At 40.9% G+C, this 24,501-nt stretch overlaps 1 protein-coding gene and 4 non-coding genes across 9 annotated transcripts; 1 reads left to right on the top strand and 4 right to left on the bottom strand.

Annotated features, from left to right (window-relative positions):
- The first annotated feature begins 1,035 nt into the window (after positions 1-1,035).
- usp28 (ubiquitin specific peptidase 28) lies at positions 1,036-20,925 on the top strand. Of its 5 annotated transcripts, none has more exons than XM_023407673.2 (26): positions 1,036-1,206; positions 3,258-3,332; positions 4,333-4,453; positions 4,568-4,655; positions 5,128-5,290; positions 8,332-8,418; positions 8,634-8,771; positions 9,685-9,755; positions 9,854-9,930; positions 10,010-10,158; positions 10,283-10,410; positions 10,545-10,640; positions 10,732-10,911; positions 11,054-11,262; positions 12,144-12,214; positions 12,456-12,684; positions 12,869-13,204; positions 13,452-13,588; positions 14,480-14,791; positions 15,398-15,493; positions 16,181-16,359; positions 16,796-16,874; positions 17,716-17,795; positions 18,118-18,241; positions 19,101-19,299; positions 19,495-20,925. In XM_023407673.2, exons 1-26 carry the CDS (start codon positions 1,162-1,164, stop codon positions 19,668-19,670), a joined length of 3,645 nt encoding a protein of 1,214 aa, XP_023263441.1. In that variant the 5' UTR covers positions 1,036-1,161; the 3' UTR covers positions 19,671-20,925. The 5 variants fall into 5 exon arrangements, with proteins under 5 accessions (XP_023263441.1, XP_087030486.1, XP_023263442.1 ...); XM_087174360.1 differs by having other exon boundaries at positions 3,255-3,332; positions 9,857-9,930; XM_023407674.2 differs by having other exon boundaries at positions 3,255-3,332; positions 12,872-13,204.
- A 1,386-nt stretch (positions 20,926-22,311) lies between these two features.
- On the bottom strand, positions 22,312-22,383 carry trnad-guc (transfer RNA aspartic acid (anticodon GUC)). Its single transcript has one exon. It is a non-coding gene; the product is annotated as a tRNA-Asp (tRNA).
- Positions 22,384-22,613: 230 nt separating this feature from the next.
- Positions 22,614-22,685, bottom strand: trnad-guc (transfer RNA aspartic acid (anticodon GUC)). Its single transcript has one exon. It is a non-coding gene; the product is annotated as a tRNA-Asp (tRNA).
- A 246-nt stretch (positions 22,686-22,931) lies between these two features.
- On the bottom strand, positions 22,932-23,003 carry trnad-guc (transfer RNA aspartic acid (anticodon GUC)). Its single transcript has one exon. It is a non-coding gene; the product is annotated as a tRNA-Asp (tRNA).
- A 633-nt stretch (positions 23,004-23,636) lies between these two features.
- Positions 23,637-23,708, bottom strand: trnad-guc (transfer RNA aspartic acid (anticodon GUC)). The gene has a single exon. It is a non-coding gene; the product is annotated as a tRNA-Asp (tRNA).
- Positions 23,709-24,501: the final 793 nt, after the last annotated feature.

Raw genomic sequence — 24,501 nt, 5'->3', positions numbered from 1 at the left:
AACAGGTTCAACAGTACTGAGTGTAGGGAAATAACAATGAACAGCGTAGCACAGAGATTTTGGTCACACTGATATTGATTTTCCACTGTCCGAGTAATGTGATACGTATAATAATGATACCGGCTGGAGAGGAAACTCCCTTAAGGTTTGTTTTGCTTAGGATCATGAACACTTAGTTTTCTGTAGTTGTAAAGGTAAACGCACCAAAGAGAGCATGTTGTGATTAAATCCATTGTTCAATGTTGAACTTTTTACAGGAGCAACAGGTACAGAAAACATATTATTCATGAGTAATATTGTCTTGCAATTTTTAATTTAAGAAAACATTTATGTGAGAAATTAAGGTGCTAATAGGTTGAAATATTACAACCATCAGTTTGTACGGTATTAAAATGCAACTGAAGAGTGTGCCTGCAGTATAGTCTATATGGGGTTCCTGTGGCAGTAGTGAAGATTGAAGAGTATCTTGTTTGTAGAATATATTCAAATATATTTGTTTTGTTTTTTTTATTATAACTTTTTAGATTTAAATTTAGATTATGGTTCACTTATTTGCATTTCTGAATCATCAAAGATCAGTTTCACTTTAAGAGTAAAAGAAAGTTTTTTGAGAAACTCAATTACATCAAGAACAAAATATTAGTAGTTATTATCTTTATGGATCTTTAAATCTATAAGTGGGAAATATAATGGAAAAACTAAAATAAACTTCTCAAACTCATATTGAAAATTGTTTTTTTGTTTGTTTGTTTTTTAATCAGCAGATCATTTGTAAATTAGACTACCAAACCAATAATTATTATTACTTCTATAACAGTTATGAATCAGGAAAAAAAAGTAAGTATAAGCTGAAATCACCTTACAGTACAGAGACATGATGTAAAGTAATTTGGGTGAGGGTTGAAATAGTTCAACTCTGTCTCAGACACTGGACGTGTTGTATTACGTGAGGAAATGCCGCGAGAGCGCGCGCGTTAATGTCAGCGATCGTTCTCGTGCACGCGCGTGTCTTTTGACAGGTGAGCGCGCGCCCGCTGGCTGGTCGCTGTGGCGCTTGACAGATGGAGCTGGTGTGACTCGGTGTCAGGGCTGAGAGAACATTTGGGGGAAAACAGGAACAAAATTCAGGGTTTATTTTATTTATTTTTTTTTTAATCTGCAATGAAAACTGAACAGACTGAAAATGGAGAAAACTCAACGAACTCGGTGAGCGCAAAGGACGATGGGGCCGTTATTAACGTTAAAGTGACATGTTTGCGTCGGAATGCCTGAAGAACTAACGTTAACCACTAACCCAGCCGTTGAGCGTGTGTGGACTGAATCCTAAAGCCCGAATCTGCCTTTAAAAATACGGAGTTTTAAAGTTGAATTTTATATTGTTTTATGTAAAACAGTGTAGAAAAAACAACTTTAATCATTTTTAGCAAACACTTTGGCTGACATGAAATACACCAAACCGCTGTTATTTAATTTAAACACAAGCTAGCAGGTTTAGCTAGCAGTGGACTATCTTAAAGCTTAGCTTCTTTTCTAAATTGCTTCATTTGGCTTTTAAAATAAGTAACTAAAGCAGTTAATATGACTAAAAAAATGCTTGATACATAGATGTATTAATGGATTTATTTATTTATATATATATATATATATTCTACAGATTGCCTACAGGCTGTAAAACATTTCATTTCTGTTTAGATGTTATTCTAGAGTGTAACATTTAGACTTAAATCAGTACTTGGCTCTGTATCCATCCAACAGCCAGCAGGCCTTCTTAATTAACTATTCCAGCCACCCATTTATTACGCAAAGCCAAGCCTTTAATGTAGTTATATACAGATGGTAAGGGTTTACATTCAGTATAACTTCTGTGGTGTTTGAAAAATCATATTTGTTTGCATCTGTTTTCTGTTTGGTATTGACAGGAGGTGTGTGTGTGTGTGTGTGTGTGTGTGTGTGTGTGTGTGTGTGTGTGTGTGTGTGTTAGAGGGAGAGAGAGTGAGTGAGAGACACCCAGTGCCTTTGTCACTCAGGTCTGGTGGCATGGTGAGTGGAATGATAAACAGAAGCCTGTGCTATCCATGTCAGCAGCCTAAAATAGAGGCTAACCGACAGGGTCTCAGATAGCCCCTGGACTCCATATAAGTCTGGTCAGCCTGCTCTTGGTTTCCTGTGTGTGTATGTGTGTCAGAAAGATACCCTGACATGTCCACCTGCTGTTGGGGTAGCAGGCTTTATATAGCGCCTCTCACTCAGCAGACTCATGTTATTTCTTTCTTGTGTCTATGAGGTCAAAACATACGACGCCCTGTGAGAGTTCATGTTTGGTGAGGTGGCGCACAGCTGATCGCAGTACATTTCTGTATTTTAGTTTAAAGGCAATAGCAGGATAAAATGGTTTATTCAACATGTCTCCCCCAGAAAGGATACGCTTGTCAAATCCAGATGAGCATTCATGGATAAAACCTTTGTTCTAATCATAAATAACTGCATTGAAGGAATAATTAAACATTTTGGGAAGTACACATATTTGCATATTTACAGCAAGTGAAGTGGAAAGATTTATACCTCATGTCAGTACAGTAAATATGAGGCCACCCCCAGCTAACTTAGCCTGGCACAAGGACTGGAAACAGGAGCCCACAGATCCTGGCTCTGTCCCACAACAGTAACAGAAATCGACCTACCAGCACCTCTGAAGCTCACAAATTAACACTGTATATCTCGTTTGTTTAATCTTTACAAAAACATCAATTTGTAATGTAATGGTGTCAGACTATTTCTTGGCTGGGATCAGTAACATGAACCTGAACCTAATGTCCTGTAGTCTTTGCTGTTTGCTTGGCAATCGGTTCTCATATATGCCGGTATGATTAACCCACTGTGAAAAGCAAATAAGTGAATTTCCCAAAATGTGGAACTATTCCTTTAATGCTGCTTATTAAACCCACTGAATTTTTCCTGACCCAACTTCAACAGGTTGGCATTTGGGCATTTGTCCTTCAGCTCCATATATACCCCATGTTGTGTCAGCCCAAGCTATGGATGAGGCCTACTTTTATCGTCAGGTCTCCTCCGGTCATGTATTACACAGGCTAGTTTGAAAATTTAAAATAATAAATCTACTTTTTATGGACGGGCAGTGGAAGAAAATAGGTAGAACTGTCCATGACTAACCCAAACTATGTGAGCGCCACAAAGGAAATGTCACCTAGAAGGATCTCAAGCTTCTTTTCCCTGTGTCCAATCCTTTCCCTCAGCAGAGCGAAATGCTGATCAACCAGCTGAGGGAGATCACTGGCATCCAGGATCCACAGATTCTCTACAAAGCCTTGAATGTAAGTTATAAGACACCATCACGGATCACAATTGATAATCGTATCTTCATTTTGTCTGTAGAACAAGTTGATTTTGCCAGAGTAAAAGAATTTCAAAATTAATACAGAAGCTGACAGTAAACCAATGTCGGGACTTCATCACCAATTTCTCTCTCTGAGCTTTAGAACAAATGATTGAAATTTTAGATTTGTCCTGGTTGAGTTGTAAAAAGAAGTTAATATGTAAAATACATCAGTAGTCAAACTTCTCCTCTATTCCCCTTCGATGATATGATTTCAGTTCCTGCAAACAGCAGTGAAGTTATTGAAGTGAAGATTTCTTCGAGGCGTTTCAATGAATATTTACTTCAAAAATATTGCTTGATTAAGAAATTTAATTTAAAGCATACCTAAGAGACTCCAGTCGCACTAGAGATGCTGTGAGACTCTAGAGATGAAAGCTTAATGACAAAATTGATAAAAAGTTGATGTTCACTTTCTTTTTGAGTCTCGACAATCTTGGTTAATTAAATGTAAAAACTGTCCAGATGATGGTTCTTCGGTGACCTACAGTATACATCCATCTACCGGGTTTATGATGTCATGAGCATTTGAGTATTTTGAGATTTATCCTGCGGAGGAAAATTTACATCTGCACAAGATACCATGGCAATCCATTTCTAGAGCCACACTTGAAGCTGTTCTTAAAGTGTAATTAATGTCAACCGTCTTTGATTACATTCAAAGCTCCCCCAGGGTGCCAAATTTCCACCCCAGCACAGTGCTTATGTTTTCAAACAGAACTGCAGTCTAAAAAATCCCTGGGAGCTTGTTAATAGGAACCTCATAAAAGTGATAATTGACAAAGAGTGCAATAAACAGACTGGCTGACTGCGGTGCAGACATCATCCAACCTGGTGTTGTACCAGGGGCAGACAGAGAGACAGCAGGAGCTCACACATTTGGGAGAGGCACGTGCTGCCTATCTGCCCTTATCATTTCCTTATCTCTTCCCTTTAAGGCCAGTCAGGGTGACATTGGACATGCTGTTGGACTGCTAACAACACAGACCGCGGAGGTTCAGGATCCCGGAGAACCGCAGGAGTTAAAGACTTCTGAGGAAGCCTGGGAGGGCCAAAAAGGTACAGCGAGGGACGAAACGGGCTGGATGCATTCAGTTTAGTGTCAAATATGAAAATGATATTAAAACCAGAACTGTGGGATCCCCTCTGTCACCCTGTTGTCTGTTTCCTCAGGGATTCGTAAAGACGAACTGCAGACCGCCATAGAGCTCAGCCTGCAGGAGTCCCACAATGCCGAGGAGGAGGAGAGGGAATTCCACAGGTACAGGAAAATCTGATGACCTTTTTAAAAACGGTGATTCTGGAGTCTTGTGAGTTTTCTTCTTCTCTGGCTCACAAACTGCCTACATTATAAACAAAATCATTATTATTATTATTATTACATACAGTAGACAAGACTTTCAGCAAAGGTCACTGCCTACAACTGACAGTCCATGCTTAACAAAAACACACAGAACAACAGATGCAAGTAGAAAATGTAATGACTTTGCTGAACCTCTGATTCTTCTTGTGGCGCCACCAAAAGGTTCAGAGTGAAATGTCCAAACAGAATTACTTTGATTTATGACCAAATACCTACAAAATGAATGAGCTGTGCTGATTTCAGTCAGATTTAACACACAAAGGTTTTATTATACAGCCTATGCAGAGGACAGATAATCTAACTAAGTCAACCTGTGTTTAATAGAGTTGTCAAATCAGTGCTTTCAAATGGGTAATGTGATGTTGTACAGGGCTCTGGAGGCCAGCGCGGAGGAGAATGCAGCAAGGATGAAAAGGAAAAGATGCGAAGCCCAGAATGAGATGTGCAGCCCTGCAGACTGGATCCGTCAGGACGACTGGCCTGTTGGCATTCGCAACGTGGGAAACACCTGCTGGTTCAGTGCCGTCATACAGGTGAGAATGAGCAGGGCCAGGTGGGAATCACTCTGACTGGTTACAAGAAACTGTTTGTCAGCTGCGGTTGGTCAGATACTACCCACGGTTCCCCTCTTCCTTCTAAAAACACATGATAAACAACCAACTAAAACAAGGACATTGTGGTGCAGACAGAAAACAATACTTACATGCATTTGTTTACAAACTTAGGTAAATGTGTGACATGTAGTAAGTGTGAAATAGGTTAATTAACATTTCTGCCAAACGATTTACTAAACAAATCTTATACTGGCATTGTTCAATTAATAATAATATTCATTTATAATTAACTATCCACAAGAAAGGGACTTTGTAGAATTATTTTCAAAGTTTGGTTTACTGTATATATTTAGAAAATAAGCTTAAAATAAGTTTTAGTTATTTAAAAGTTATATGGAAAAATGACTGTAAGAAATGATATAAGTGTGTTTGTGGCAGTGGAAACTTGAAGCTTGTTTGAATCTAGATTACAGTAAATGTTTACTTACAGAACAAAGCGTTCAACATCAGTGAAAGCTTTTTATAGTTAATTTGTTAAGTTTATATCTGCTGTAGTATGTTTTCACACATGCATAAGGAAACAACACGGTACGTCTGCTTGCTTTCCTTTTTTCCTTTTCTCTTGCCTCTGTGCAAAAAAAAGTATGAAATTCATAATACAGCTACTACTGTGCACACCTATAGCAAACAGTCTGGGAAGTGCACTAAGCTCCTTGTAAGTGCCCACCTGTTCTAACAGACTTAAATTAGCGCTCTCACTTGGCTCAACAAACGCTTATAGACTTGTTTGCCTTCCCAGATTTCTAACTTTAGTCTCTCAGAGGTGTCCAGCCACATATTCAGGTAGCAACTGTCTTTTTGGCTCTCACCAATCGCTATAACCTGTAAAATTAGCACACACACACACACACACACACACACACAAGCACGGTTTAATATTTAGTGATCTGTTTTTTTGTATTTTTTTCTGTGACCTGGTTCAAAATTGTGTCCCCTGTGAGCTCAGTATCGACCGTGCTTTTAAAGTGACAGCAGGAACACCGCGACTTCAAAGAGATTTGAGCTTTGAATCTCGCCTTTTCATCAGCTTGTATGCCGGGCAAATAGAATTAAACATCAGAAGCAAAAACAAAAAAAAAAAATGTGTGGGCATCTTCCTGTTCAATGAGAACATGCTGTATTTCTCTGAGCTGCTAATTCTATTACGAGTCCATTCCTGACTGAGTTTAGTCAGGCCTATCAGGTGGCTCGGTGGAAACCCGAGCCCTCATTGAGATGCACAGGCCGTGTGGATGATTAAATAGCGAGTGATGATGGAGCGAGCGGCGGACTTCCTAGTCTGAGCCCCGAAATGGACGGCAAAGAGACGGTGATTGTTTGTCTCTGTTGAACTCAGATGCTTCTACATCGATTTAGAAGTCAAACCCCCCGAAGGAGAGGGGTTATTATCTGCAACTAGAAATGAGAAAATGAGGCGGTGTTGTCTGAATACCAATTGTACTCAGATGATGCCCCCTTTTTGTTTTGTTATTCTCTGCTGTTGATACTGTTTGTTACAGATGAATTTCCTATTGTAGAGTCAACACAGCCCGACTCTTGATAAAGCAGTCTCCCCTAGAAAAAACAAAAAAAGAAGTGATTACGCTATCAGATCGAGGCCGAGTGACCACATGATTCAATTGTCTGTTCATTATCCCTCTATTATCCTTTTGTGGTATAAATTACAGTAAAGCTGAGATAAGCTGTAATTGAATTTCCCACTCAGAGGGAAATATGTATCTAGATATTCATAAGTGCTCAGGAGCTCCACTCGCCGCCACACATGACACATAAGACTAACTGACTGGTATTAATGCATTTAGTTTATCATGGGAAACACAAGCGTGGAATAACAAAGTGGCGTCGTGTTTGTGCTTGGCTGTTATGTGTAAACTAAAATAAAAAAATATTTAATTTGACCAAAGAATCAAGCTGTGTTCTTGAGAAGATTGACGCAGAACAAGATTGAAATTCAGAAATGAATGCAAAACTTCCTTCCTCCTGTCTTATCTCCATAAAGGCAGAGGAAAGATTTTATTTTATTAGTTCTTGGAGACAATTTTGAATATGTCAGATAATTTAGTAACTCACAGGGATGACTTTGATAAAGCGGCAAGCAGCACAGCTGAGTAGTGAAGTCAGTGCTGAGGGCCTAAAGCTGCACTGCGTCTAATATCTAATAAAAACCTGTGACTTTATCAAAACTAATGGAAAAATCCTCCAACTCCTAAAATTTTTACAACCAATTTTTTGTATTAAGATTACTTTCACCTCTTATCAATGAAATATTAGATTTTAAAGTGCAGACTGAAATTTGTGCTTCACCCATTTCACAAAAAAAAAGAAAAGAGGTGAGACATTCACTTCTGATCATGAAGTCGTCCCACTTTGTTCACTTCAATCTGACTGAACTTTGACATGTGAAATAATAAGGCTCTCCACTGTGCAAAGATAATAATAGTAAAATCCATCATATGAACCATTTTAACCTCATAACTTTAGACATTTACAAGATTAACAAGAACCTCAAACTTCTTTTAGCTGGGAGCCTGCAGGAGGAACTGCAAAACCTCATGTTTATTTTAACCTAAATCCATGTGTTAAAGGGTTAAATGATTAATCAAAATATTAATGAAATCACAATATGGCCAAGTGCAAATATCCAAAGTGCAAAAAATCAGATAAGTGAAGCATTGTGGATGTTTTTGCATATTGCTCAGTTAAATGGAAGTTTGTCTGCTCCAAATGTGTTACGCTAAGTAGCTAAATATAACTGACGAAACATTAGCTGATGCACAGAGAACCATATTTCATTCTGATCAAGGAACGTGCTTCACATCTGTCCGTGTTTCCTTTTATGATCATTCCAAGTTAGACCACCACTACAGCGCCAGGCCTTGATAATCTTGATTTCCCAGCGTCTGACCTTGACCTCGGGAGGCCGGATTAATGCTCCTTGTTGTGCTGTTGTCTTGTTGCAGTCATTGTTCCACCTGCCTGTGTTCAGGAGGCTGGTTCTCAACTACCATCTGTCTGAGCGAATCCTGGAGAAGTGTAAGAGCCACTCTGTGAGTAAACTCCTGTCACCAGCACGTACAAGGATTCCTTCACACAACAGTGGGTTGCTCTGTCAATGCCATTCCCAGCAGAAAGACCTTTTGTTTGCTTGTTTGTTATTCATACAGATTCATTTTTCACTGATTACACACAAGCTGTTGAGATATTTTTTGTAATATAAACATAACCTCGGGGAAGAAGAGTGACTCTGAGTGTGTGTTAATAGGACAAGAGGAACATAGCTTTCATGCAGGAGCTGCGCTGCCTGTTCGCCCTCATGGTCGGCTCCACCCGCAGGTTTGTAGATCCCTCTGCTGCAGTGGAGTTACTCAGAGATGCCTTCAGGACCAACGAGGCCCAACAGGTACAACACACACACACACACACACACACACACACACACACACACAGTTTTCATCTTTTACCAAAACATGTTAACTCAAGGTCCACTTGTTCTTACCCAGAGGCCTGTTGGACACTTCAGCTCTCTGGTGACCATAAGCTTCAGTGTTGCTCTGAGTTTCTTTAATCTGATAATTAAACAGAATGAAATACAGACCTTGTAATAAAGTTATTTCTGTTTCTGTTTAGTTTTTCTTTGATGGTCTCCACTTTCTCGCTCTTGTGATTTCCTCCCCTCCACTCAATTTTTTTCCTTCTCTCTAATAAAGAACTGAGGCTTTTATTTGTGTGTCAGGAGGATAAATAGTGTCTTAACTCTGGTTCTTGAGCTACCACATCTGCAGGTTAGGGTTTAAGACACTGACCACAAACAGAAAAGTCCCCAGTTTCTCTCTCCCTCATTCCCTGTCATCTCTCTAATGATGCTTTTTAAAAAAAGATTTTATTTATCTATTGTTTTGTTTTTTTTAACTGCCTCTCAGCTGGGGTGTGCAGTGTGTAATTTGCGTTTAATCTCACTTGCTCGCAGTCCTTCTCAGCAAATGGAGTCTGCTCAGTTGCCATGGAGACAGCTCAGTTGTCATCACGTGGCCTTAGTGTGGAGCTGCGGTCATGCGTTAAACAATTGGTCATACACCTGTGCAATCTCAAAAACGGTGGTTTCCTACCCGATTAAGATTTTTTTATTTATTCAAATTAGTTTTTAGTGATTGTCTTGATCTTAATGTTCTGTTTTTAATGTATTTCCATGCCTCTGTAAAGCACTTTGAGTTTCCTCATGTCTGATTGGTGCTGTGTAAATAAACTTGCCTCGCAGAGAAGAGAAAGAACAAGAGAGAATGAACTAACTTTATTTTCTGATGTCTTCGTTTCAGGATGTCAGTGAGTTTTCCCACAAACTCCTCGACTGGCTGGAGGATGCATTTCAGCTGGCTGCCAGTGGAAAGTAAGTTACAGTTCATCCATGGTTAATGACGATTCTTCTTCATTGGTTTTCTGTTCTGTTAAATGACATAAACATGTTTCGTCATGTTTCACTTTTAGCAGCGCTGAAGACAAACAGCACAACCCCATGGTGCAGCTTTTCTACGGCACCTTTGTGACAGAACGAAGACATGAAGGTGTGGTTTTTTGTGACGCTAATCGATAATCAATGTCAATTCTCTTCCCAGTCACTCACATTTATGCGATTCTGTTTAGGTAAGACGTTATGTAACACTGAGCAGTTCGGCCAGTACCCCCTTCAAGTCAACGGCTTCAACAACCTGGATGAATGCCTAGAAGGCGCCATGGTTGAGAAAGAGATTGAATCGCTGCATTCAGATCACGGCGTTACATCTGGCCGCGAGGTGAACAGCTTTATCATCTGACATCTGAGAATTTTCTACCTGCTTTTGTCTTTTTTCCTCCAGTGTTTGTGCAGTTTGATGCTGTGCTCAGACTTTGTTTGTTTGCGTTTCCTCCTGGTTGCAGAGATGGTTCAAAACGTTGCCACCAGTTCTGACATTTGAACTGTCCAGATTTGAATTCAACACCCAGCTCGGTCGTCCCGAGAAGATACACAAGAAACTGGAGTTCCCACAAATCATTTACATGGACAGGTGAGCTTTGTGCAGATAACACAATCACAGAGTGAATGTGGTGACGTCCGCGTCTTGGATCACACGTTAAAACAATGTTTGAAATGTTTCAACACTGATCAATTATTAGGTATTACCTGATTTTTCGTGCACAGATATCTCCACAAAAACATAGAACAGACCAATGAGAGGAGAGGAGAGGTGAAAAAACTCAAGGAGCAACTTGCAGTCCTCCAACAGAAATTTGAATGGTAGGTCACCTGTTAAAGCTGAGATCCGACTTTAAAACTCACGAACGTGGGAACCAGTCTCGGACTAATCGTCTCACGTCTCCATTCGCAGCTACAAGAACTACGGCTCAGGACCGACCAAGTATCCTCTGGCGGACATGCTGCAGTTTGTGTTGGAGTTCGCCACCACCAAACCCTCAAGCGTTTCCCCAGCTGAAGACCTGAGACTCGCTGCGTCTTCACCGACTCCTGCGAGCAACGGCCTCAGTGAGCCCAACTCCAAAGACAACAGGTGGAGTACACAGAATAATATATTGTCAACAGACTTCACAGACTGTGCAGATGATAGTCCACATCGCACATGCACCTTCATTACGTTTTGTTTCTCTCATATTAAATCCTGGATCCCAAAATGCTGTTCTTGCCGCCCTCAGTGCTCCTGAAGACACAGATTCACCCGAGGGCCTGGTTTCCAGTGTTTCCAGTTGCCAGCGGACCCCCATATACAAGCCGTTCACCCAGTGCAGACACCCAGTCGACTGTCCGCCGCACCCAGCGCCACACAGCATCACTGAGGAAGAGCTCCACTTTGTGAAGACCTGCCTCCAGCGCTGGAGGACTGAAGTAGAGAATGATATCAATGGTATGCTTATGCAAATACTCATAATATACAGACTAACGTTGCTTTTAACACGGTTTTCATATACAGTCAGATTAACTTTGCTTTGTAAGAGCAGTTTTTTAATCAAACAAAGCTCTGACCTCGAGCACGTGTGCTTCACACTAACTGTTGTTTACTACTGAGGGTTCCCTATCCCACAATGCACAGCAAGTCTCTTGTAATATTTCAAAATAAAAGTCCATCATGAGTTCAGTGCAAATCAGTGTGATTCTGTGCTTCTGTTTGGATAATATATTTCAGAATTGAAAGCGAATTATAGTAAATTAAAGCAAGCAATATACATTAACCTTACACTGACTTTATTGTTATTTATTTAATTCGTCTTTTTTGGTTAATTAGTAATTTAATTAGCTATTTAATTGTTATTAAAAATGATATACAGCTGTGTTTACATGCAATGCAGTCGTGCAGAATGTGGTTAATCTTGACAATGAAATGAAAACAATTTGCCAAAGGCTCATCCTTTAGTGCGCTTCTTCTCCCACTTTGTTCCACCAAAATACCTGGTTTATAAATACCTGCTATATAATTATAAATAACCTCTAGTGTGCCGTAGCAAAATGCCACTTCGCTGCTGCACTGCTGCACACCTGCACTAAAATAGACCTCAGTGTTTCCATGCCTCTCAGCTGACTGTGACTCATGCTCATCCCAGACAATAAATTACAGAAAATGTGAATTGTTAAGTTGAGTCATGTTCCCCTGACTTGAATCCCAGTTGGAGAAACTCCAATAATAGGTAGAAGAATAAAAAGAGGGCCAAAGTAATTCATGTCTGTAGGTGCACTGTATTCATTCCTTTGTTTTTCTTCTGGGTTTTTATTCGTGTGTGTGTGTGTCAGAGCTAAAGGCCAGCATTGACAGGCTCAGTCAAAAGCTCGAGGGTATGTACTCAGACAACAGTCTCTGCCAGGTAAGACTTACACTGACCCAATTCACTCTGACACATACGTTTCATGTGCAGCTGTAGAAATACATTGGTTGAGATTAGAGGAACCTTTATTGATCTGCAGGGAGAAACAGAAAATAATGTGATGTGAACAGATGCAGTGAATTTAGAGCTGCGCAGTCTGCTCTCAATATTTGGATATTGTAGGTTTCAGTATTTTATACAATATGCAGTCAGTGCTTTCTGCCGCTCTGCTGTTATTCAGGTTCCCTACAGACTCCACGCAGTGCTCGTCCATGAAGGCCAGGCGTCAGCGGGTCATTACTGGGCCTACATCTACGACCACGCCAACCAGCGCTGGATGAAGTACAATGACATCAGCATCACTGAATCATCATGGGATGAGCTGGAGAGAGACTCGTTCGGGGGCATGACCAACGCCAGTGCTTACTGCCTGATGTACATTGATGACAGGCTACCCAACCTCATTACAGGTACATCTACATACTGTATGTGTTTCATTGAACGATACTGTGATACAGCAAAGAGGAACCGGTCTTATAAACGGACTGGGGACCGTGTAAACGTTAATTAATTCTGCTGTCGTTTCTATGAAAAACGGTTTTAATGGTCAATATGTGCACATGAGGTCTAACTAACTACCTCCCACCTACCCAGAAGACACAGATGATGAGACAGGCCAGGTGCTGCTCGGCATGGACTCCCTGCCGCCCATCCTCAGGCGCTACGTCCACGAGGACAACCGCTGGTTCCAGCAGGAGCTCAGCGAATGGGAGGAGCAGTTCTGTCAGACGGCAGCCCCGCAGGGAGAGTCTACGGCGTCCGCAGAGCCCCCGAATCCCGGTCCAGACGATACACAGCAAACGCCTGTTGAGCCAGCACCTCAGTCCGGACCGTCCGCTGAAGAGCCGGACCAGGGAGCTGCTTCAGAGCCACAACCAGAACCAGAAGCTGAGAAGGATCCACAGCCCAAGCCCAGTGAGAAGCCTGAAGGTGTGTAGTGGTGACGAGGAGAGGTTTTAATAAGCTTTAAGTTATTTTCAATCATCCTATCACTCCAAATAAAAACATATAGTAATGACTGTAATTGCCACTGTGCATGTAAACTAATGTAAACTACACATAGCCTGGATTTTAACCAAAACTTCACAGATTATTCTCTAGTAAATTATTATATTATATTATATGTGTGTCATGCATGTTCATTCTCAGCCTCTGTCATGTCTTCCTCTGCCCCCAGAAGAATCAGAGTTAACACCAGCACCACCACCACAGAGCCCTGGCTGCCAGCCAGACGACAGCAGCAGTGCAGCAGTCACCGACACCCCGGGGCCCAGTGAGAGCTCCGCCTCAGCTGAGCAGGAGCTGGAGAGTCAGGTAGGGCAAGTCCGTGACACCCCGCCCTGGTGTTCACACACACACACACACACACACACACACACACACACACACACACACACCCCAGTGTTGAATATGGGTCAGAGATTCTAGGCCACAGAAATAAAGTGTGTACATCTGGGTCAAGGATCTCATTTCACCACTTAGCATAGTGATGGAAGTGTTGGCTTAATGTCAGGCCGGGTGTAGAGCAATGTACAGATAGAGTGAAGGTCAGGAGTAATTACTGACATCAACTGATTGTTTGGTATTCAGTAGCTTGTTCAGAGACGTATCAAATCATTTTTACCTTATAATTTAAAGTTTTTGTTGTTATCGATTTGTTATTGTTAGAAACAAGCTGCAGCCTGTAAAATTACTGTGGAGCTGAATCAGCTCCTCCAGCACAGTGTCAACAAAACTGATTATAAGATTCTTAAATGTAGGGTTTATCGTAGGCTGTCCCATTAAATAAACCGGCAACTTAGCTAAGATAATAACTGCTAACCACTGCATTACCACTCATGTCCTGGTGATGTATTGATTCGACACATGTGAGTGTATATTCCTCCCTGAGTTTATCTCCAACCGTACAGAGCTGCAGCTGATCAACCGCCTGACTACATATAATAACCGGCCTTTCACTGGATACAAGTAATCCAGGGAGAGAGAGAGAGTTTAAATAAAAAGACACGCTGTAGACTGTGTATGACCTGACAGTTTCCATATGTATTAATATCTCTCACAGGTTTTTATAATGCATTCAGATGTGTAGGTTAAGTGTGCTGGGGCAGGTACGAGACGCTCAAAACGCTGGAGAAGACGAGTTGATAAAGATAATGGAAGGATTAAAGGCATAGTAATGTTTATCCTTAAATCTCTCTCTGTCAGACTCCTGGCCCCGAAGCAGAGCTCAGTGACCCGGCACCATCTGACCTCCATGTGGAGAAGGATGTCACAGAGGTGGCAAACCTCAGCGCTGAAGCTGAAGCTGACGCTGAAGGTGAACCAGAGGCCTCCAGAGAAGCTCCCGAACACGCGGCAGATCAGGAAGTCGAGGAGCAGCAGCAGCAGCAGCAGCAGCAGGAGGAGGTGGAGGTCCCGGCTCGACAGCGACAGACTGAGAACGAGGTCTCCGAAGTGGAGATCCCCAACGTGGGCAGGATCATGGTGAGGGCCGATGCCGATGGATACAACGAAGAAGTAAGTGCATTTCATAACGAGATATAAAATCAATAACAATATTGACTTAGCTGAAAGATTTGACATTTGAATCTTGCTGTTTTGCAGTTTTATTTTCTTTCTTTGTTGTGGAATTTCCCACCAATGACACAGAAAAACAATACACTTGCAGCAGCTCAGTACACGGAGATGTTACACAGACGCTATTAACGTTTTCATTCCTAGATAGTTTGACTTTGATACGGGTAAGAACAGAATAAAATAGAATAGATTAGGAAGGCTTTACTGTTATTGGATTTAAAATACAGCAAAATTAGGAATAAGTGATTAGTATATGACTCAAATTCTAAATAATGGAGGTATTTCTTGGTTCTGTTGTTCTCAATCTGCCATTGACAGTAGGGGTGTAACGGTACACAATACTCACAAAAAAAGACATGAAAAAGATTTTAAAAAATTGAATTAATTATGAATTTAACTCATGAACAGAAACGTGGCAAACTGGCCATGATTTCAAATTGGACGACCCCAGAAAGACGGCACAAACACATGAGCCGTTACGCCTCTAGCTGTCAGTAACCTGTTTGCTTTGTAACCACTCTTCTTCACTGCTGTGTCATTTCCCAGATGATGCTGACTCCGGCTATGCAGGGCGTCATTCTAGCCATCGCCAAGGCCCGACAGACTTTCGACAAGGAAGGCCCTGAGGCCGGCCTCATCAAGGTGTGGTCTCCGAGGGTCCTCGCACCTCACATCAACACTACGTTAAAGTCACTGCTTTGGATTCAAGAGTCTCTGGAGTAAAACATTCTCTATCTGCGGTTATAAATAGTTACGCCTTTCTTATATATGTATGAGAATCACGTCACAAACGCAAAAACATTAAGATATTTTAAGATTCCTATTGGCTGCAGTAGAATCCCTGAGGGCTTTCCTCCTTCATTTTCAACTGCAGGTTGTAACATACACTGTATTAACAATTAGCAGTATTAATCGTAATCATTAGAAGGACCATTAGCCTTTCAGATTTCTTTCTCTAAATGATAGACATGAATTTTTATAGTCCATGGTATTCCACAGCTAAAGAAGGTCAAAGTCAATAATAAGAAGAGAGTTTTAAGCTCGTCTTTTGACTCATAGATCTGAATAATCCCCACATTTTAAACACAAAAAATACTCAGACACATTTGTCTACCAGTGAAAAGTTTAAAAAACCTATTTGCTCTCTTTCACATGAGAAGATACTTGAATTCATACTTGAAGCCCAAAGGCACAGTATACCTGTTTATGTGTACTTGACATTCTGAGGTGTATTGGTCACTGTGAGGGTTGAATCAGATGAGATGCGTCCTCATGCTGTTCCATGTTTGCTAACTGAAATATTAAAATTCCCCCTACGGTTCCCCTCAGGCCTTCCACGAGGAGTATTCCCGCTTGTATGAGCTCTCCCAGGAGGAGGCGACGCCCCAGGAAGATGCTCGTCTGCAGCACGCTCTCGTCTATTTCTTCCAGAACCAGGCACCCAAGCGCGTCATCGAGAGGACGCTGCTGGAGCAGTTTACGGACCGCAACCTGAGCTTCGATGAGAGGTGCACACAGATAAACAAACTAACGGCCCTGTGATGTGTATTACATGTGATCAAGTTTTCAAATTGTCAAAATACTGGATGAAATTGACACTATAAAAGAAAATGAAGCAAAAACCCTGAGATTAAGGTGAAACCTCTGTTGTTGGACATTTTATTAAAACAAGTTGTGAGGCTGAAAGAATTAGGAAACAGGATGAAAGTGATTTGTCAGAAAACAGACAATATTCAACAGTTTTCTGCAGAAGTATGTGAGTAACGAAAGTAAAACGTGGCTGGAAAGACGGCTTTACTCATAAACAGTAGAGCATACAGCATGCATATTGCACCATCTAGTGTCCAGACCGGAGATCTGCACCCTGGTGCGAATGTTCCTGTATAAACCCAATTGTATTTTAGAAGCATAAGATCTCTTCATATGTCCTTTATGTGCATGCAGGGCCATCAGCATCATGAGGGAAGCCCGAGCCAAGCTGCGCCTCATCAAGCCAGAAGACATGGACATGGATGAATACTTGGTACTGTCTGCAGCCTTTAAGAATCACCTCTGAAATGCCTCCACTTTGCCCTTGATAGATAGCTGACTTATTTTCTAGAATACATTCTTCATTGTTTACACTCTATGACAGAGGCTCTAATGTAACGAGTGTATGTGGGTCTGCGTGGTTGGAATTCCTGCAGGGAGTGTGTCGACTAAATGACATTTGGTCGAGCTGGAATGAGAACTATGTGCTTATACAAGTGTTTGACAAGACGGTTGGAGTGACGGCAGCACTGTGCAGCAATCACACACTGCAGGTTTAAACCATTCGTTATAACAAGAATACAAAATTTTTAATATAAACTTGACACCAGACCACATAACAACACACGGCATTAAAGATATAACATACAATAGTGTAAACGAGCAAGTAGCAACAGATGGGTTAAATCAATAAATACAAGAGCACAAATCTTATAAAATAACAAGACAAGTAACGAGTGTTTCCTGGTGTAGTCATGTTGTGTTCAATGACTGTATGGCATAGTGAATAAAAGACTTCTTATACATGCTCCGGCTGGCCCTTGGGGCCCTGAACTGACGGCCAGACAGAAGCAGTTCAGACTCTGAGTGCAGGTATCTGCAGCTATGTGTTTAGCCTTCCTGTGTCCACCACGTTTTTGCTTTTGACACTCAAGTTACCTGTCCAGGAGTGGGTTTTGTGCTTTTAAAACTTTTGCGAGACGAACTGACACACTGTTGGTTTTGGTCTTTTCATGGGATTCATCAACAATAACAAAAATATAGAATATCACAAGCCTTGTTCTTTAAAAGAGGAAGCAGTAATTGATGTGTGTTGTGTGTGTGCCCTCTCACAGCAGTGGCATGATAACTACAGGATGTTCAGGACGGTGTTTGTCTACCTGCTGACTGGGCTGGAGCACTACCAACATGGGAAGTAGGTGTCAAACACTCACCGCTGCACTACCTGACCGTCGTGTGTGTGTTTAAAAAAAACAACTGTACTGTTAGAAATCATTTTTATTATGTTTTATGACTGAAAATCCACATATTTACACATTTAATGACGTGTGAAGAACATTGTGACTGAATTTGGTTTGACTTGCAAATTAAAAACATCTGTGTTCTGCTTTTTTTAAAATCACTTTTAAATTGGTTTAACTATAAAAAAACAAAAGTGGTTAAAGATTAATTTGGCGACTGTTGCCGTGTGTGTGTGTGTGTGTGTGTGTGTGTGTGTGTGTGTGTGTTTGCTGCAGGATGCGTGAGGCGCTGAACTACCTGGCTCATGCGTACGAGACCAACGCCACTCTGCTGAGGAACGGAGAGAAGCACGGCGTGGACTCGTCTCTTATTGCGGTTTACAGGAGGAAATGTCTCACCGTGAGTAAGGCCGTCGCTGTGTGGAACTGCAGAATGTTCCTGTGTGAGCACTAAGCTTATTCCTCTAGTATAAAGGTTAGAAAAACAATAAATTAAAAAAGAAATGTTGGTATTTCTTAACAAGTAGATGTGTTGGCCTGCAGTAGGGAAAGTTTCAGGGCTCATCAGAATCATAGCAGTCATGATTTGAAAACAGTTTGTCAGACATTTCCTGACATTCTTCCCAGAAGTCGCCCACTACAGTCATTTTGGTAAATATAGTAAAGTATTTTTTTTTTATACCTCTGAAGCAGCAGCTGAGAAAACAATGAAGTTTCATGATGTGGAAAAGAAATATGTTCAAGAGAAAAACAAAAGTTTAACTGCTGAACGAGACGGCTTCTGTTTCAGTCCCAGTCTTACTTTATGCACTGGAGACTTTAAGTTGTACATTGCACCGTGACTGGCTTCCAAACTAACTAGTGATGTCAAACTACGCTCAAATGTTCGTGTATCAAAATCAGATTTAGAGCAGAGAGAGACGTTTCCTCTGACACCAGAAAGATGTGAAAGCTGCCTCCTCAAACTCTGCAAACACATTGTTCTGTAGAGCAAAAGTTAAACGTCCAAGTGAGGGAACAATAAGACAAGAGGATGGAAAATCAGGTTTTTATCACTAACTTGTATGTATCAAGATGCATCAGTTACCTACTCGACATGAGGTAGCCGATTGGATATCTGACGTGTGTGTGTGTGTGTGTGTGCGTGTGCCCAGTTTGCACTGTGTTGCAAAGAGATAAAAATATAAAACACACTGAAGAAAATGCAAGGGAAACCTTGACAGTAACTTTCTTCTCCATCCTCCTCCTCCACCATGCAGGCGTTGAACGAAAGCGCATCGCGGCTGTTCTGCAGCGGTGAGGAGAGCAAGGTGGAGGAGGGCGTCGCCATCATGGATGAGGTCGTAATCCCCTGCCTTCACCTGATGAGCCGGGACTCGGCTTTATCCCAGGAAGACCGGGACGCCATGGAGAGCATCCGCAGCCACTGGTGCTGCTGCCTGGGCCAGGACATGGACGGTACGACGAGTTATACAAACACATCAGCACGTCTTATAGTCACAAGTCACATTTCAGTTTTCAATTCTTTCAAACATCCAGGTCCAACATAGAAATAGAAAATTCCTTATTAATACCAAAGAACAATGTTCATCTATTCAACTAAAAGACACTAAAATAAACCTCCCGTTTCTACTGCTCTTCCTCTGTGTCCAGACTCATTACAGGTGAAGCTGGGCGAGTTGCTTCCCCGAGTTCTGGACGGTTCCACTGAGACAGTAGTGCTTAAAGACCCACCCAAAGTCCACGTCAACCAGGCCCACGACCTGTGCAGTCGCCTGGCCGCCGTCATGGAGTCCATTCACAACACCTCCATAGTCGCCGTCAAGTAAAGTCCTGGACGAGACCCTCCAGCGACTTCCTTCAACCGCGCGTGCTCATGTGCTGAACGACTGTGGGGCTGAAGCATCGTGTAGTTTTCCGCAGGCCACATTGTGTATTTCATTTTAGCTGCTGGTGTTTGGTGTTGCACATGAATATCATTTATCATGTTATCATAGCAAGCTTTAAGCACTCATTAGGGGTAGATAGGGGGTGGGGGCAGGGCACGTGCTCGTTACAACAGCATTACTGCATTCATACATTTTACCCCAAATTACATTCTCTCGCCCCATGTGTTCAAAAGAAAAATACTAACAGTACTTTAAAAGTCATAATGGCCTTAAAACAGCAGCAGGTTATGCAAAAGAGGCTCGTATGACCTGCAGAACTGGCAACCGTCATACAGTTATTTATTGACCAGATATCAGTGAACACATGCACGATAGAGACTCTTTGCCCTCAGATTCTCTTTGACGTTAAAACACAGACTTAACTTTATCTTAAGAGCACGTTACGTCCTCACGTGGTTTCTTAAAACTGCACAGAGAGGCGTAAAGATGTGTGTAGCTGTAACGTGCTGAACGAGAGACGATATTACATCAGCAGAACAATGACGTGTTAGATTCTGCAGAGTGTTTTACTGACTGGCAAACTTGTTAACTTTAAACACTGGCAACAATTAGACTGTCACTCAGCTCTGCAGGGAGTGACTAGATGGATGATTTGTTGATTGTGTTGCTAAGCATTGTGAACGCACGATGAAGCCTTTTATATGGGGCTAAAAAAACAACAAAAAGAAACACTAGATTTGTACTGCACAGGAACAGATACTGTTTACTAGCTTTTTTTTTTTTAAATATATGTTTTATATTACTTTGTATTTTTCCTAAACAGACTCTAGAAAAAGCTCAGAAAGATGTCTACAGTACAATTATGCATAAACATATTAAGGGTTTTCTGTACAACGCACTCAGATCTCAGTACATCTGTGGACAGAACCTTACGGATACAGATGTGCCTTTTCTGCCTTTTCTCTGTAAGCCACAATATGAAACGACAAACACAGGACAACAATAGAAAAAAATTAAAAAAAAGGATTTTATCTTGTGTCCCAGATGCAAAGCAGTTTCATGAATGAATCCTCCAAATCACAGTTTTCAGACCAGCAACATGGCGCCTCCTGTTAGAGCCATTTCTGGCTGTCGAATTCACACTGCCTTTTCACTTGTAGTCTGTGATGATACTCAATAAATGTTTTAAATACTCTCTGTATTCTCCTTTTATTATTGACTGTCTTCATAATGAGGTCTGTGATAGTTCATATCTTTAAAGAATAATGCTGGTTATAACTTTACATACACGTTACTCATTGTCAGTGAATTCATCCCTCTAACTCGCTGGTGTTGTCAGACGGGCCAAAGCCTGATATAGCGTTTCCCCCGTTGTTATCTGAAACCAAATCCACATTGCACTCAGGCGCTGTAGTTTAATTTGAGTAAATCCCACATACATCGCCCTGCCGCCGTTAATATTCTCCAGAGCACCTTAATGTCTAACCAACAAATGCTCTATTTACTCCTGTTTGAGTGCAGTTTACTAAAAACTGCAGTGCCCAGCTGTTAAAAGAAATTACTGGGCCTTTTCTAAATGTATAGTTTTCAAAGATTTACACCATAGGCAAGAACCATTGGGACAGATTAGAGAAGCCAGAAAGTAGTTAGAGACAAACGTTGTTGATTTTTGGTCCTTTAATTGGATCTGTTGACATTAATAGAAATATAGAATATTTCCTTCCTCCTCCTTTAACTGTTAAAGTTAATTTAATATTTTCAGAGATTAGGCCATCAGTAATTCTATTGCCATTGATCCCCCCTCCTTATGCACCTATTTGGTCGTATCTGCATGGCTAGCAGTTGTTTTACATTGCCTTATCTTAATTGCAGGGATTCTGTGCTATTTTCATGGCTTTAGCTGGGAACAGCACACATAATCTTCACATAAATTCACATAAGCCCCTTTTTATCTCTGTGTATGTGTGTAATACTGTACAACAATAGTGTGTTATTTCATCAGGAAATAAAGTCTTTAGCATTAATCGGGTTTAAATGCACATCAAAAATACAATTATCCTGAGATTAAGACAATAATACTGAGTCAGACTCTACAATGGGGTAGATTAACTGCCCTGATGTAGGATGTGTCAGGACCAAGGTAAGAGGTGCTGTGTTTTCGTATTAAAAAAAAAAAAAAAGAAAGAAACATTTTTATGCTTTTGTTTTTAATTTACAAAAGTTATGATTCATTGAAGCATATTTGAGAGAATCACAGCATAGGAAAATTTTGAGATTTGGCTCAGAAATGTTAAAATATATATGTTAAATGTATGATTTGTATATTAAATATTAAAAATATTTTGGCTGCACAATGAAAAATTTTACCTCTAGTAAATCCATACTCCTCATAGGTTTTGAATACAGGACTTGTGAGATTATGTATTTTTAAAGTGTAGTTTTTTCTACTTTTACTTAAGTAAGAGATCTAAATATTTTTTCCACGAGTTCTCTCTCTCTCTCTCTCTATTTGTGGACTTTCAGAATATGTTCCAATGAAACATTAAATAGTAAAGATTTACCACCTGGAATTGAAAAAGTACTCCCCGTCGGGGAATCGAACCCCGGTCTTCCGCGTGACAGGCGGAGATACTGTCCACTATACTAACGAGGAAGGCGGAAGAATCTATGTGACACTTTCACGCACTCAGTGGACAGGTTTCTCACCTGGATTTTACAGCCGGTACATTTATTTGTTTGCCCTGCAGTGAAGTACATTTCATACGGCATTATTTCAAGCTGACAAATAAGTGATGCAAAAGTATCACTTATTTTTTCATATTATCAATGTGGTAAAGGGAACCTTTTATTTTTACTTCCACAGAAGTAAAAAAAAGTCAGATACTCCCCGTCGGGGAATCGAACCCCGGTCTTCCGCGTGACAGGCGGAGATACTGTCCACTATACTAACGAGGATGTAAAAGATGGTCATGTGACCCATTCAACGAATCAGTAGACAGGTTTCTCACCTGAACTCTCACTTATTCTCAGTTAAATTAATTCTCACTTAATCTGCAGTGGAGTACAATTCATGCGGCAATATTTCAGGATGACAAAAAGTAGTGCAATGGTATCAATTATTTTTATTATTATTATTATTATTATTATTGTGATAAAGGGATTTTTTTCTTTTACTTCCACAGAAGTTAAAAAAGTAAGTTACTCCCCGTCGGGGAATCGAACCCCGGTCTTCCGCGTGACAGGCGGAGATACTGTCCACTATACTAACGAGGAAGTTGCAGGCGGTCATGTGACTCATTGGCCCGGAGGCGGGGTTTTATCTAAACGCCCTAAACCGTTTCCCATTCATTCCCTATGGTAGTGCTAAACCACTACGGGTGTAATATATGTTTGGCCACTATGACATGGTGGCGCTGTTCTTGGTTTGAAAAAAAAAAAAAAAATTCCTCTAAACCTTTATTCCACGCAAACCTCGGAGGAGACAAGACAAGTCTTTACACACTTTACACTCATTTATCAAAGGTAAGACACTTTGTTTGTGATAAATATGAAAATACAGGATGAATTTGCAATCTGACCAGATTTCAGTTCAAACAGTTTGCTACGCTTACGATGACGTTACTGCTAGCTAATAATTCCCTTGGTTGAGTGACGTGAATAACTGATCTATCAGTCCGGTTTGGTGTAATTACGTGCTAAATGATGAATTAACATGGTCATGTTTTTTAGTGAAGGGTGTGATATTATGTTTTTACGTCATAGTATTATGTTATGACATGAAAACATCTTGTCAGTAAGTTTCTGACAATGTCGTGTCGACGTTAGCTCAGCGCCGCTCGTTTGGTTAGTGACCTATGAAGCATATAAGTCTGTGGAGTAAATAACATAAGTAAATAAAGTCAGTTCCTCCCCGTCGGGGAATCGAACCCCGGTCTTCCGCGTGACAGGCGGAGATACTGTCCACTATACTAACGAGGAAGTTGCAGGCGATCATGTGACTCATTCAACGAGTCAGTGGACAGGTTTCTCACCTGAACTTTACAGTTGAAAAATTCACTTGTTTAATCTGCAGTGAAGTACATTTCAGCTGTAGAGGAATGCATTGGAATTGTCTTTAAAAACCCACAAAATTTCACCTTTTTTCGGAGTCACCCAGCTCTCCTAGAAATGTGATTCAAACTATAAAACGGAGGAAAACTTCTGCTCTCTCCAAAACACATCAACTGTTTTTACATAACATGTAAACTTTTCAAACTGTGAGCACTCAAAGGAGGAGTGCAAATCACTTTTTCTTCAGAGTTAGAGTGAAAGCGTCAGTTGGCTAGAGTGCGTGAAGCAGTAAAAAAAATAACCTTTATTTTTATTTTTAACTCGAGCTCACGGCCAAACCGTAAAAAGGAGACGAATAATTATTTCTGAAAATGTAGACATAGTTGTTGGGATTCATAAAATGTAACTTTGACTGGCAGGGTCTGCACAATATTTAAACGGGGGTGCCGAGTCCGGCAGCAATACCTGTCTCACTCTCATTGACACCTAATGTAATCGTCTTTTTTTTTCAAAAGAATCTCACTCTGTCTTCGCACTGAGCTTACGCACTCATTTTAAGGAATATCTGAATAAAATAGAGACTGTAGAAACTTCTGGCTTCAGTGTCTGTCACGGTGTTTTCGGTTTTTGAAAAGAAGTAACGGTTTTCTCATAATTTGCAGTTGTTTTGAAGCCATGTAGAAGCCAAATTCTGGGCAGATTTTCACATTGCCATGGCAAC

Source organism: Seriola lalandi, unplaced genomic scaffold (assembly GCF_002814215.2).
Source record: "Seriola lalandi dorsalis isolate HSWRI2012SDOR001 ecotype SW California unplaced genomic scaffold, Sedor1 jcf7180002054343, whole genome shotgun sequence".
NCBI lineage: Eukaryota > Metazoa > Chordata > Actinopteri > Carangiformes > Carangidae > Seriola > Seriola lalandi.
The sequence above is the reverse complement of the archived record's forward strand: the minus strand, read 5'-3'. Positions and strand labels throughout refer to the sequence as shown.

What these genes read in the sequence shown, in the direction of transcription:
- usp28 (XM_023407672.2), top strand. Translation starts at nt 1,162, where the DNA reads ATGAAAACTGAACAGACTGAAAATGGAGAAAACTCAACGAACTCG. An exon ending in GAGGAGAGGGAATTCCACAG is followed by an intron (nt 4,656 to 5,127) that starts GTACAGGAAAAT and finishes GATGTTGTACAG; the next exon opens with GGCTCTGGAGGCCAGCGCGG. An exon ending in CAAATCATTTACATGGACAG is followed by an intron (nt 10,411 to 10,544) that starts GTGAGCTTTGTG and finishes TTTCGTGCACAG; the next exon opens with ATATCTCCACAAAAACATAG.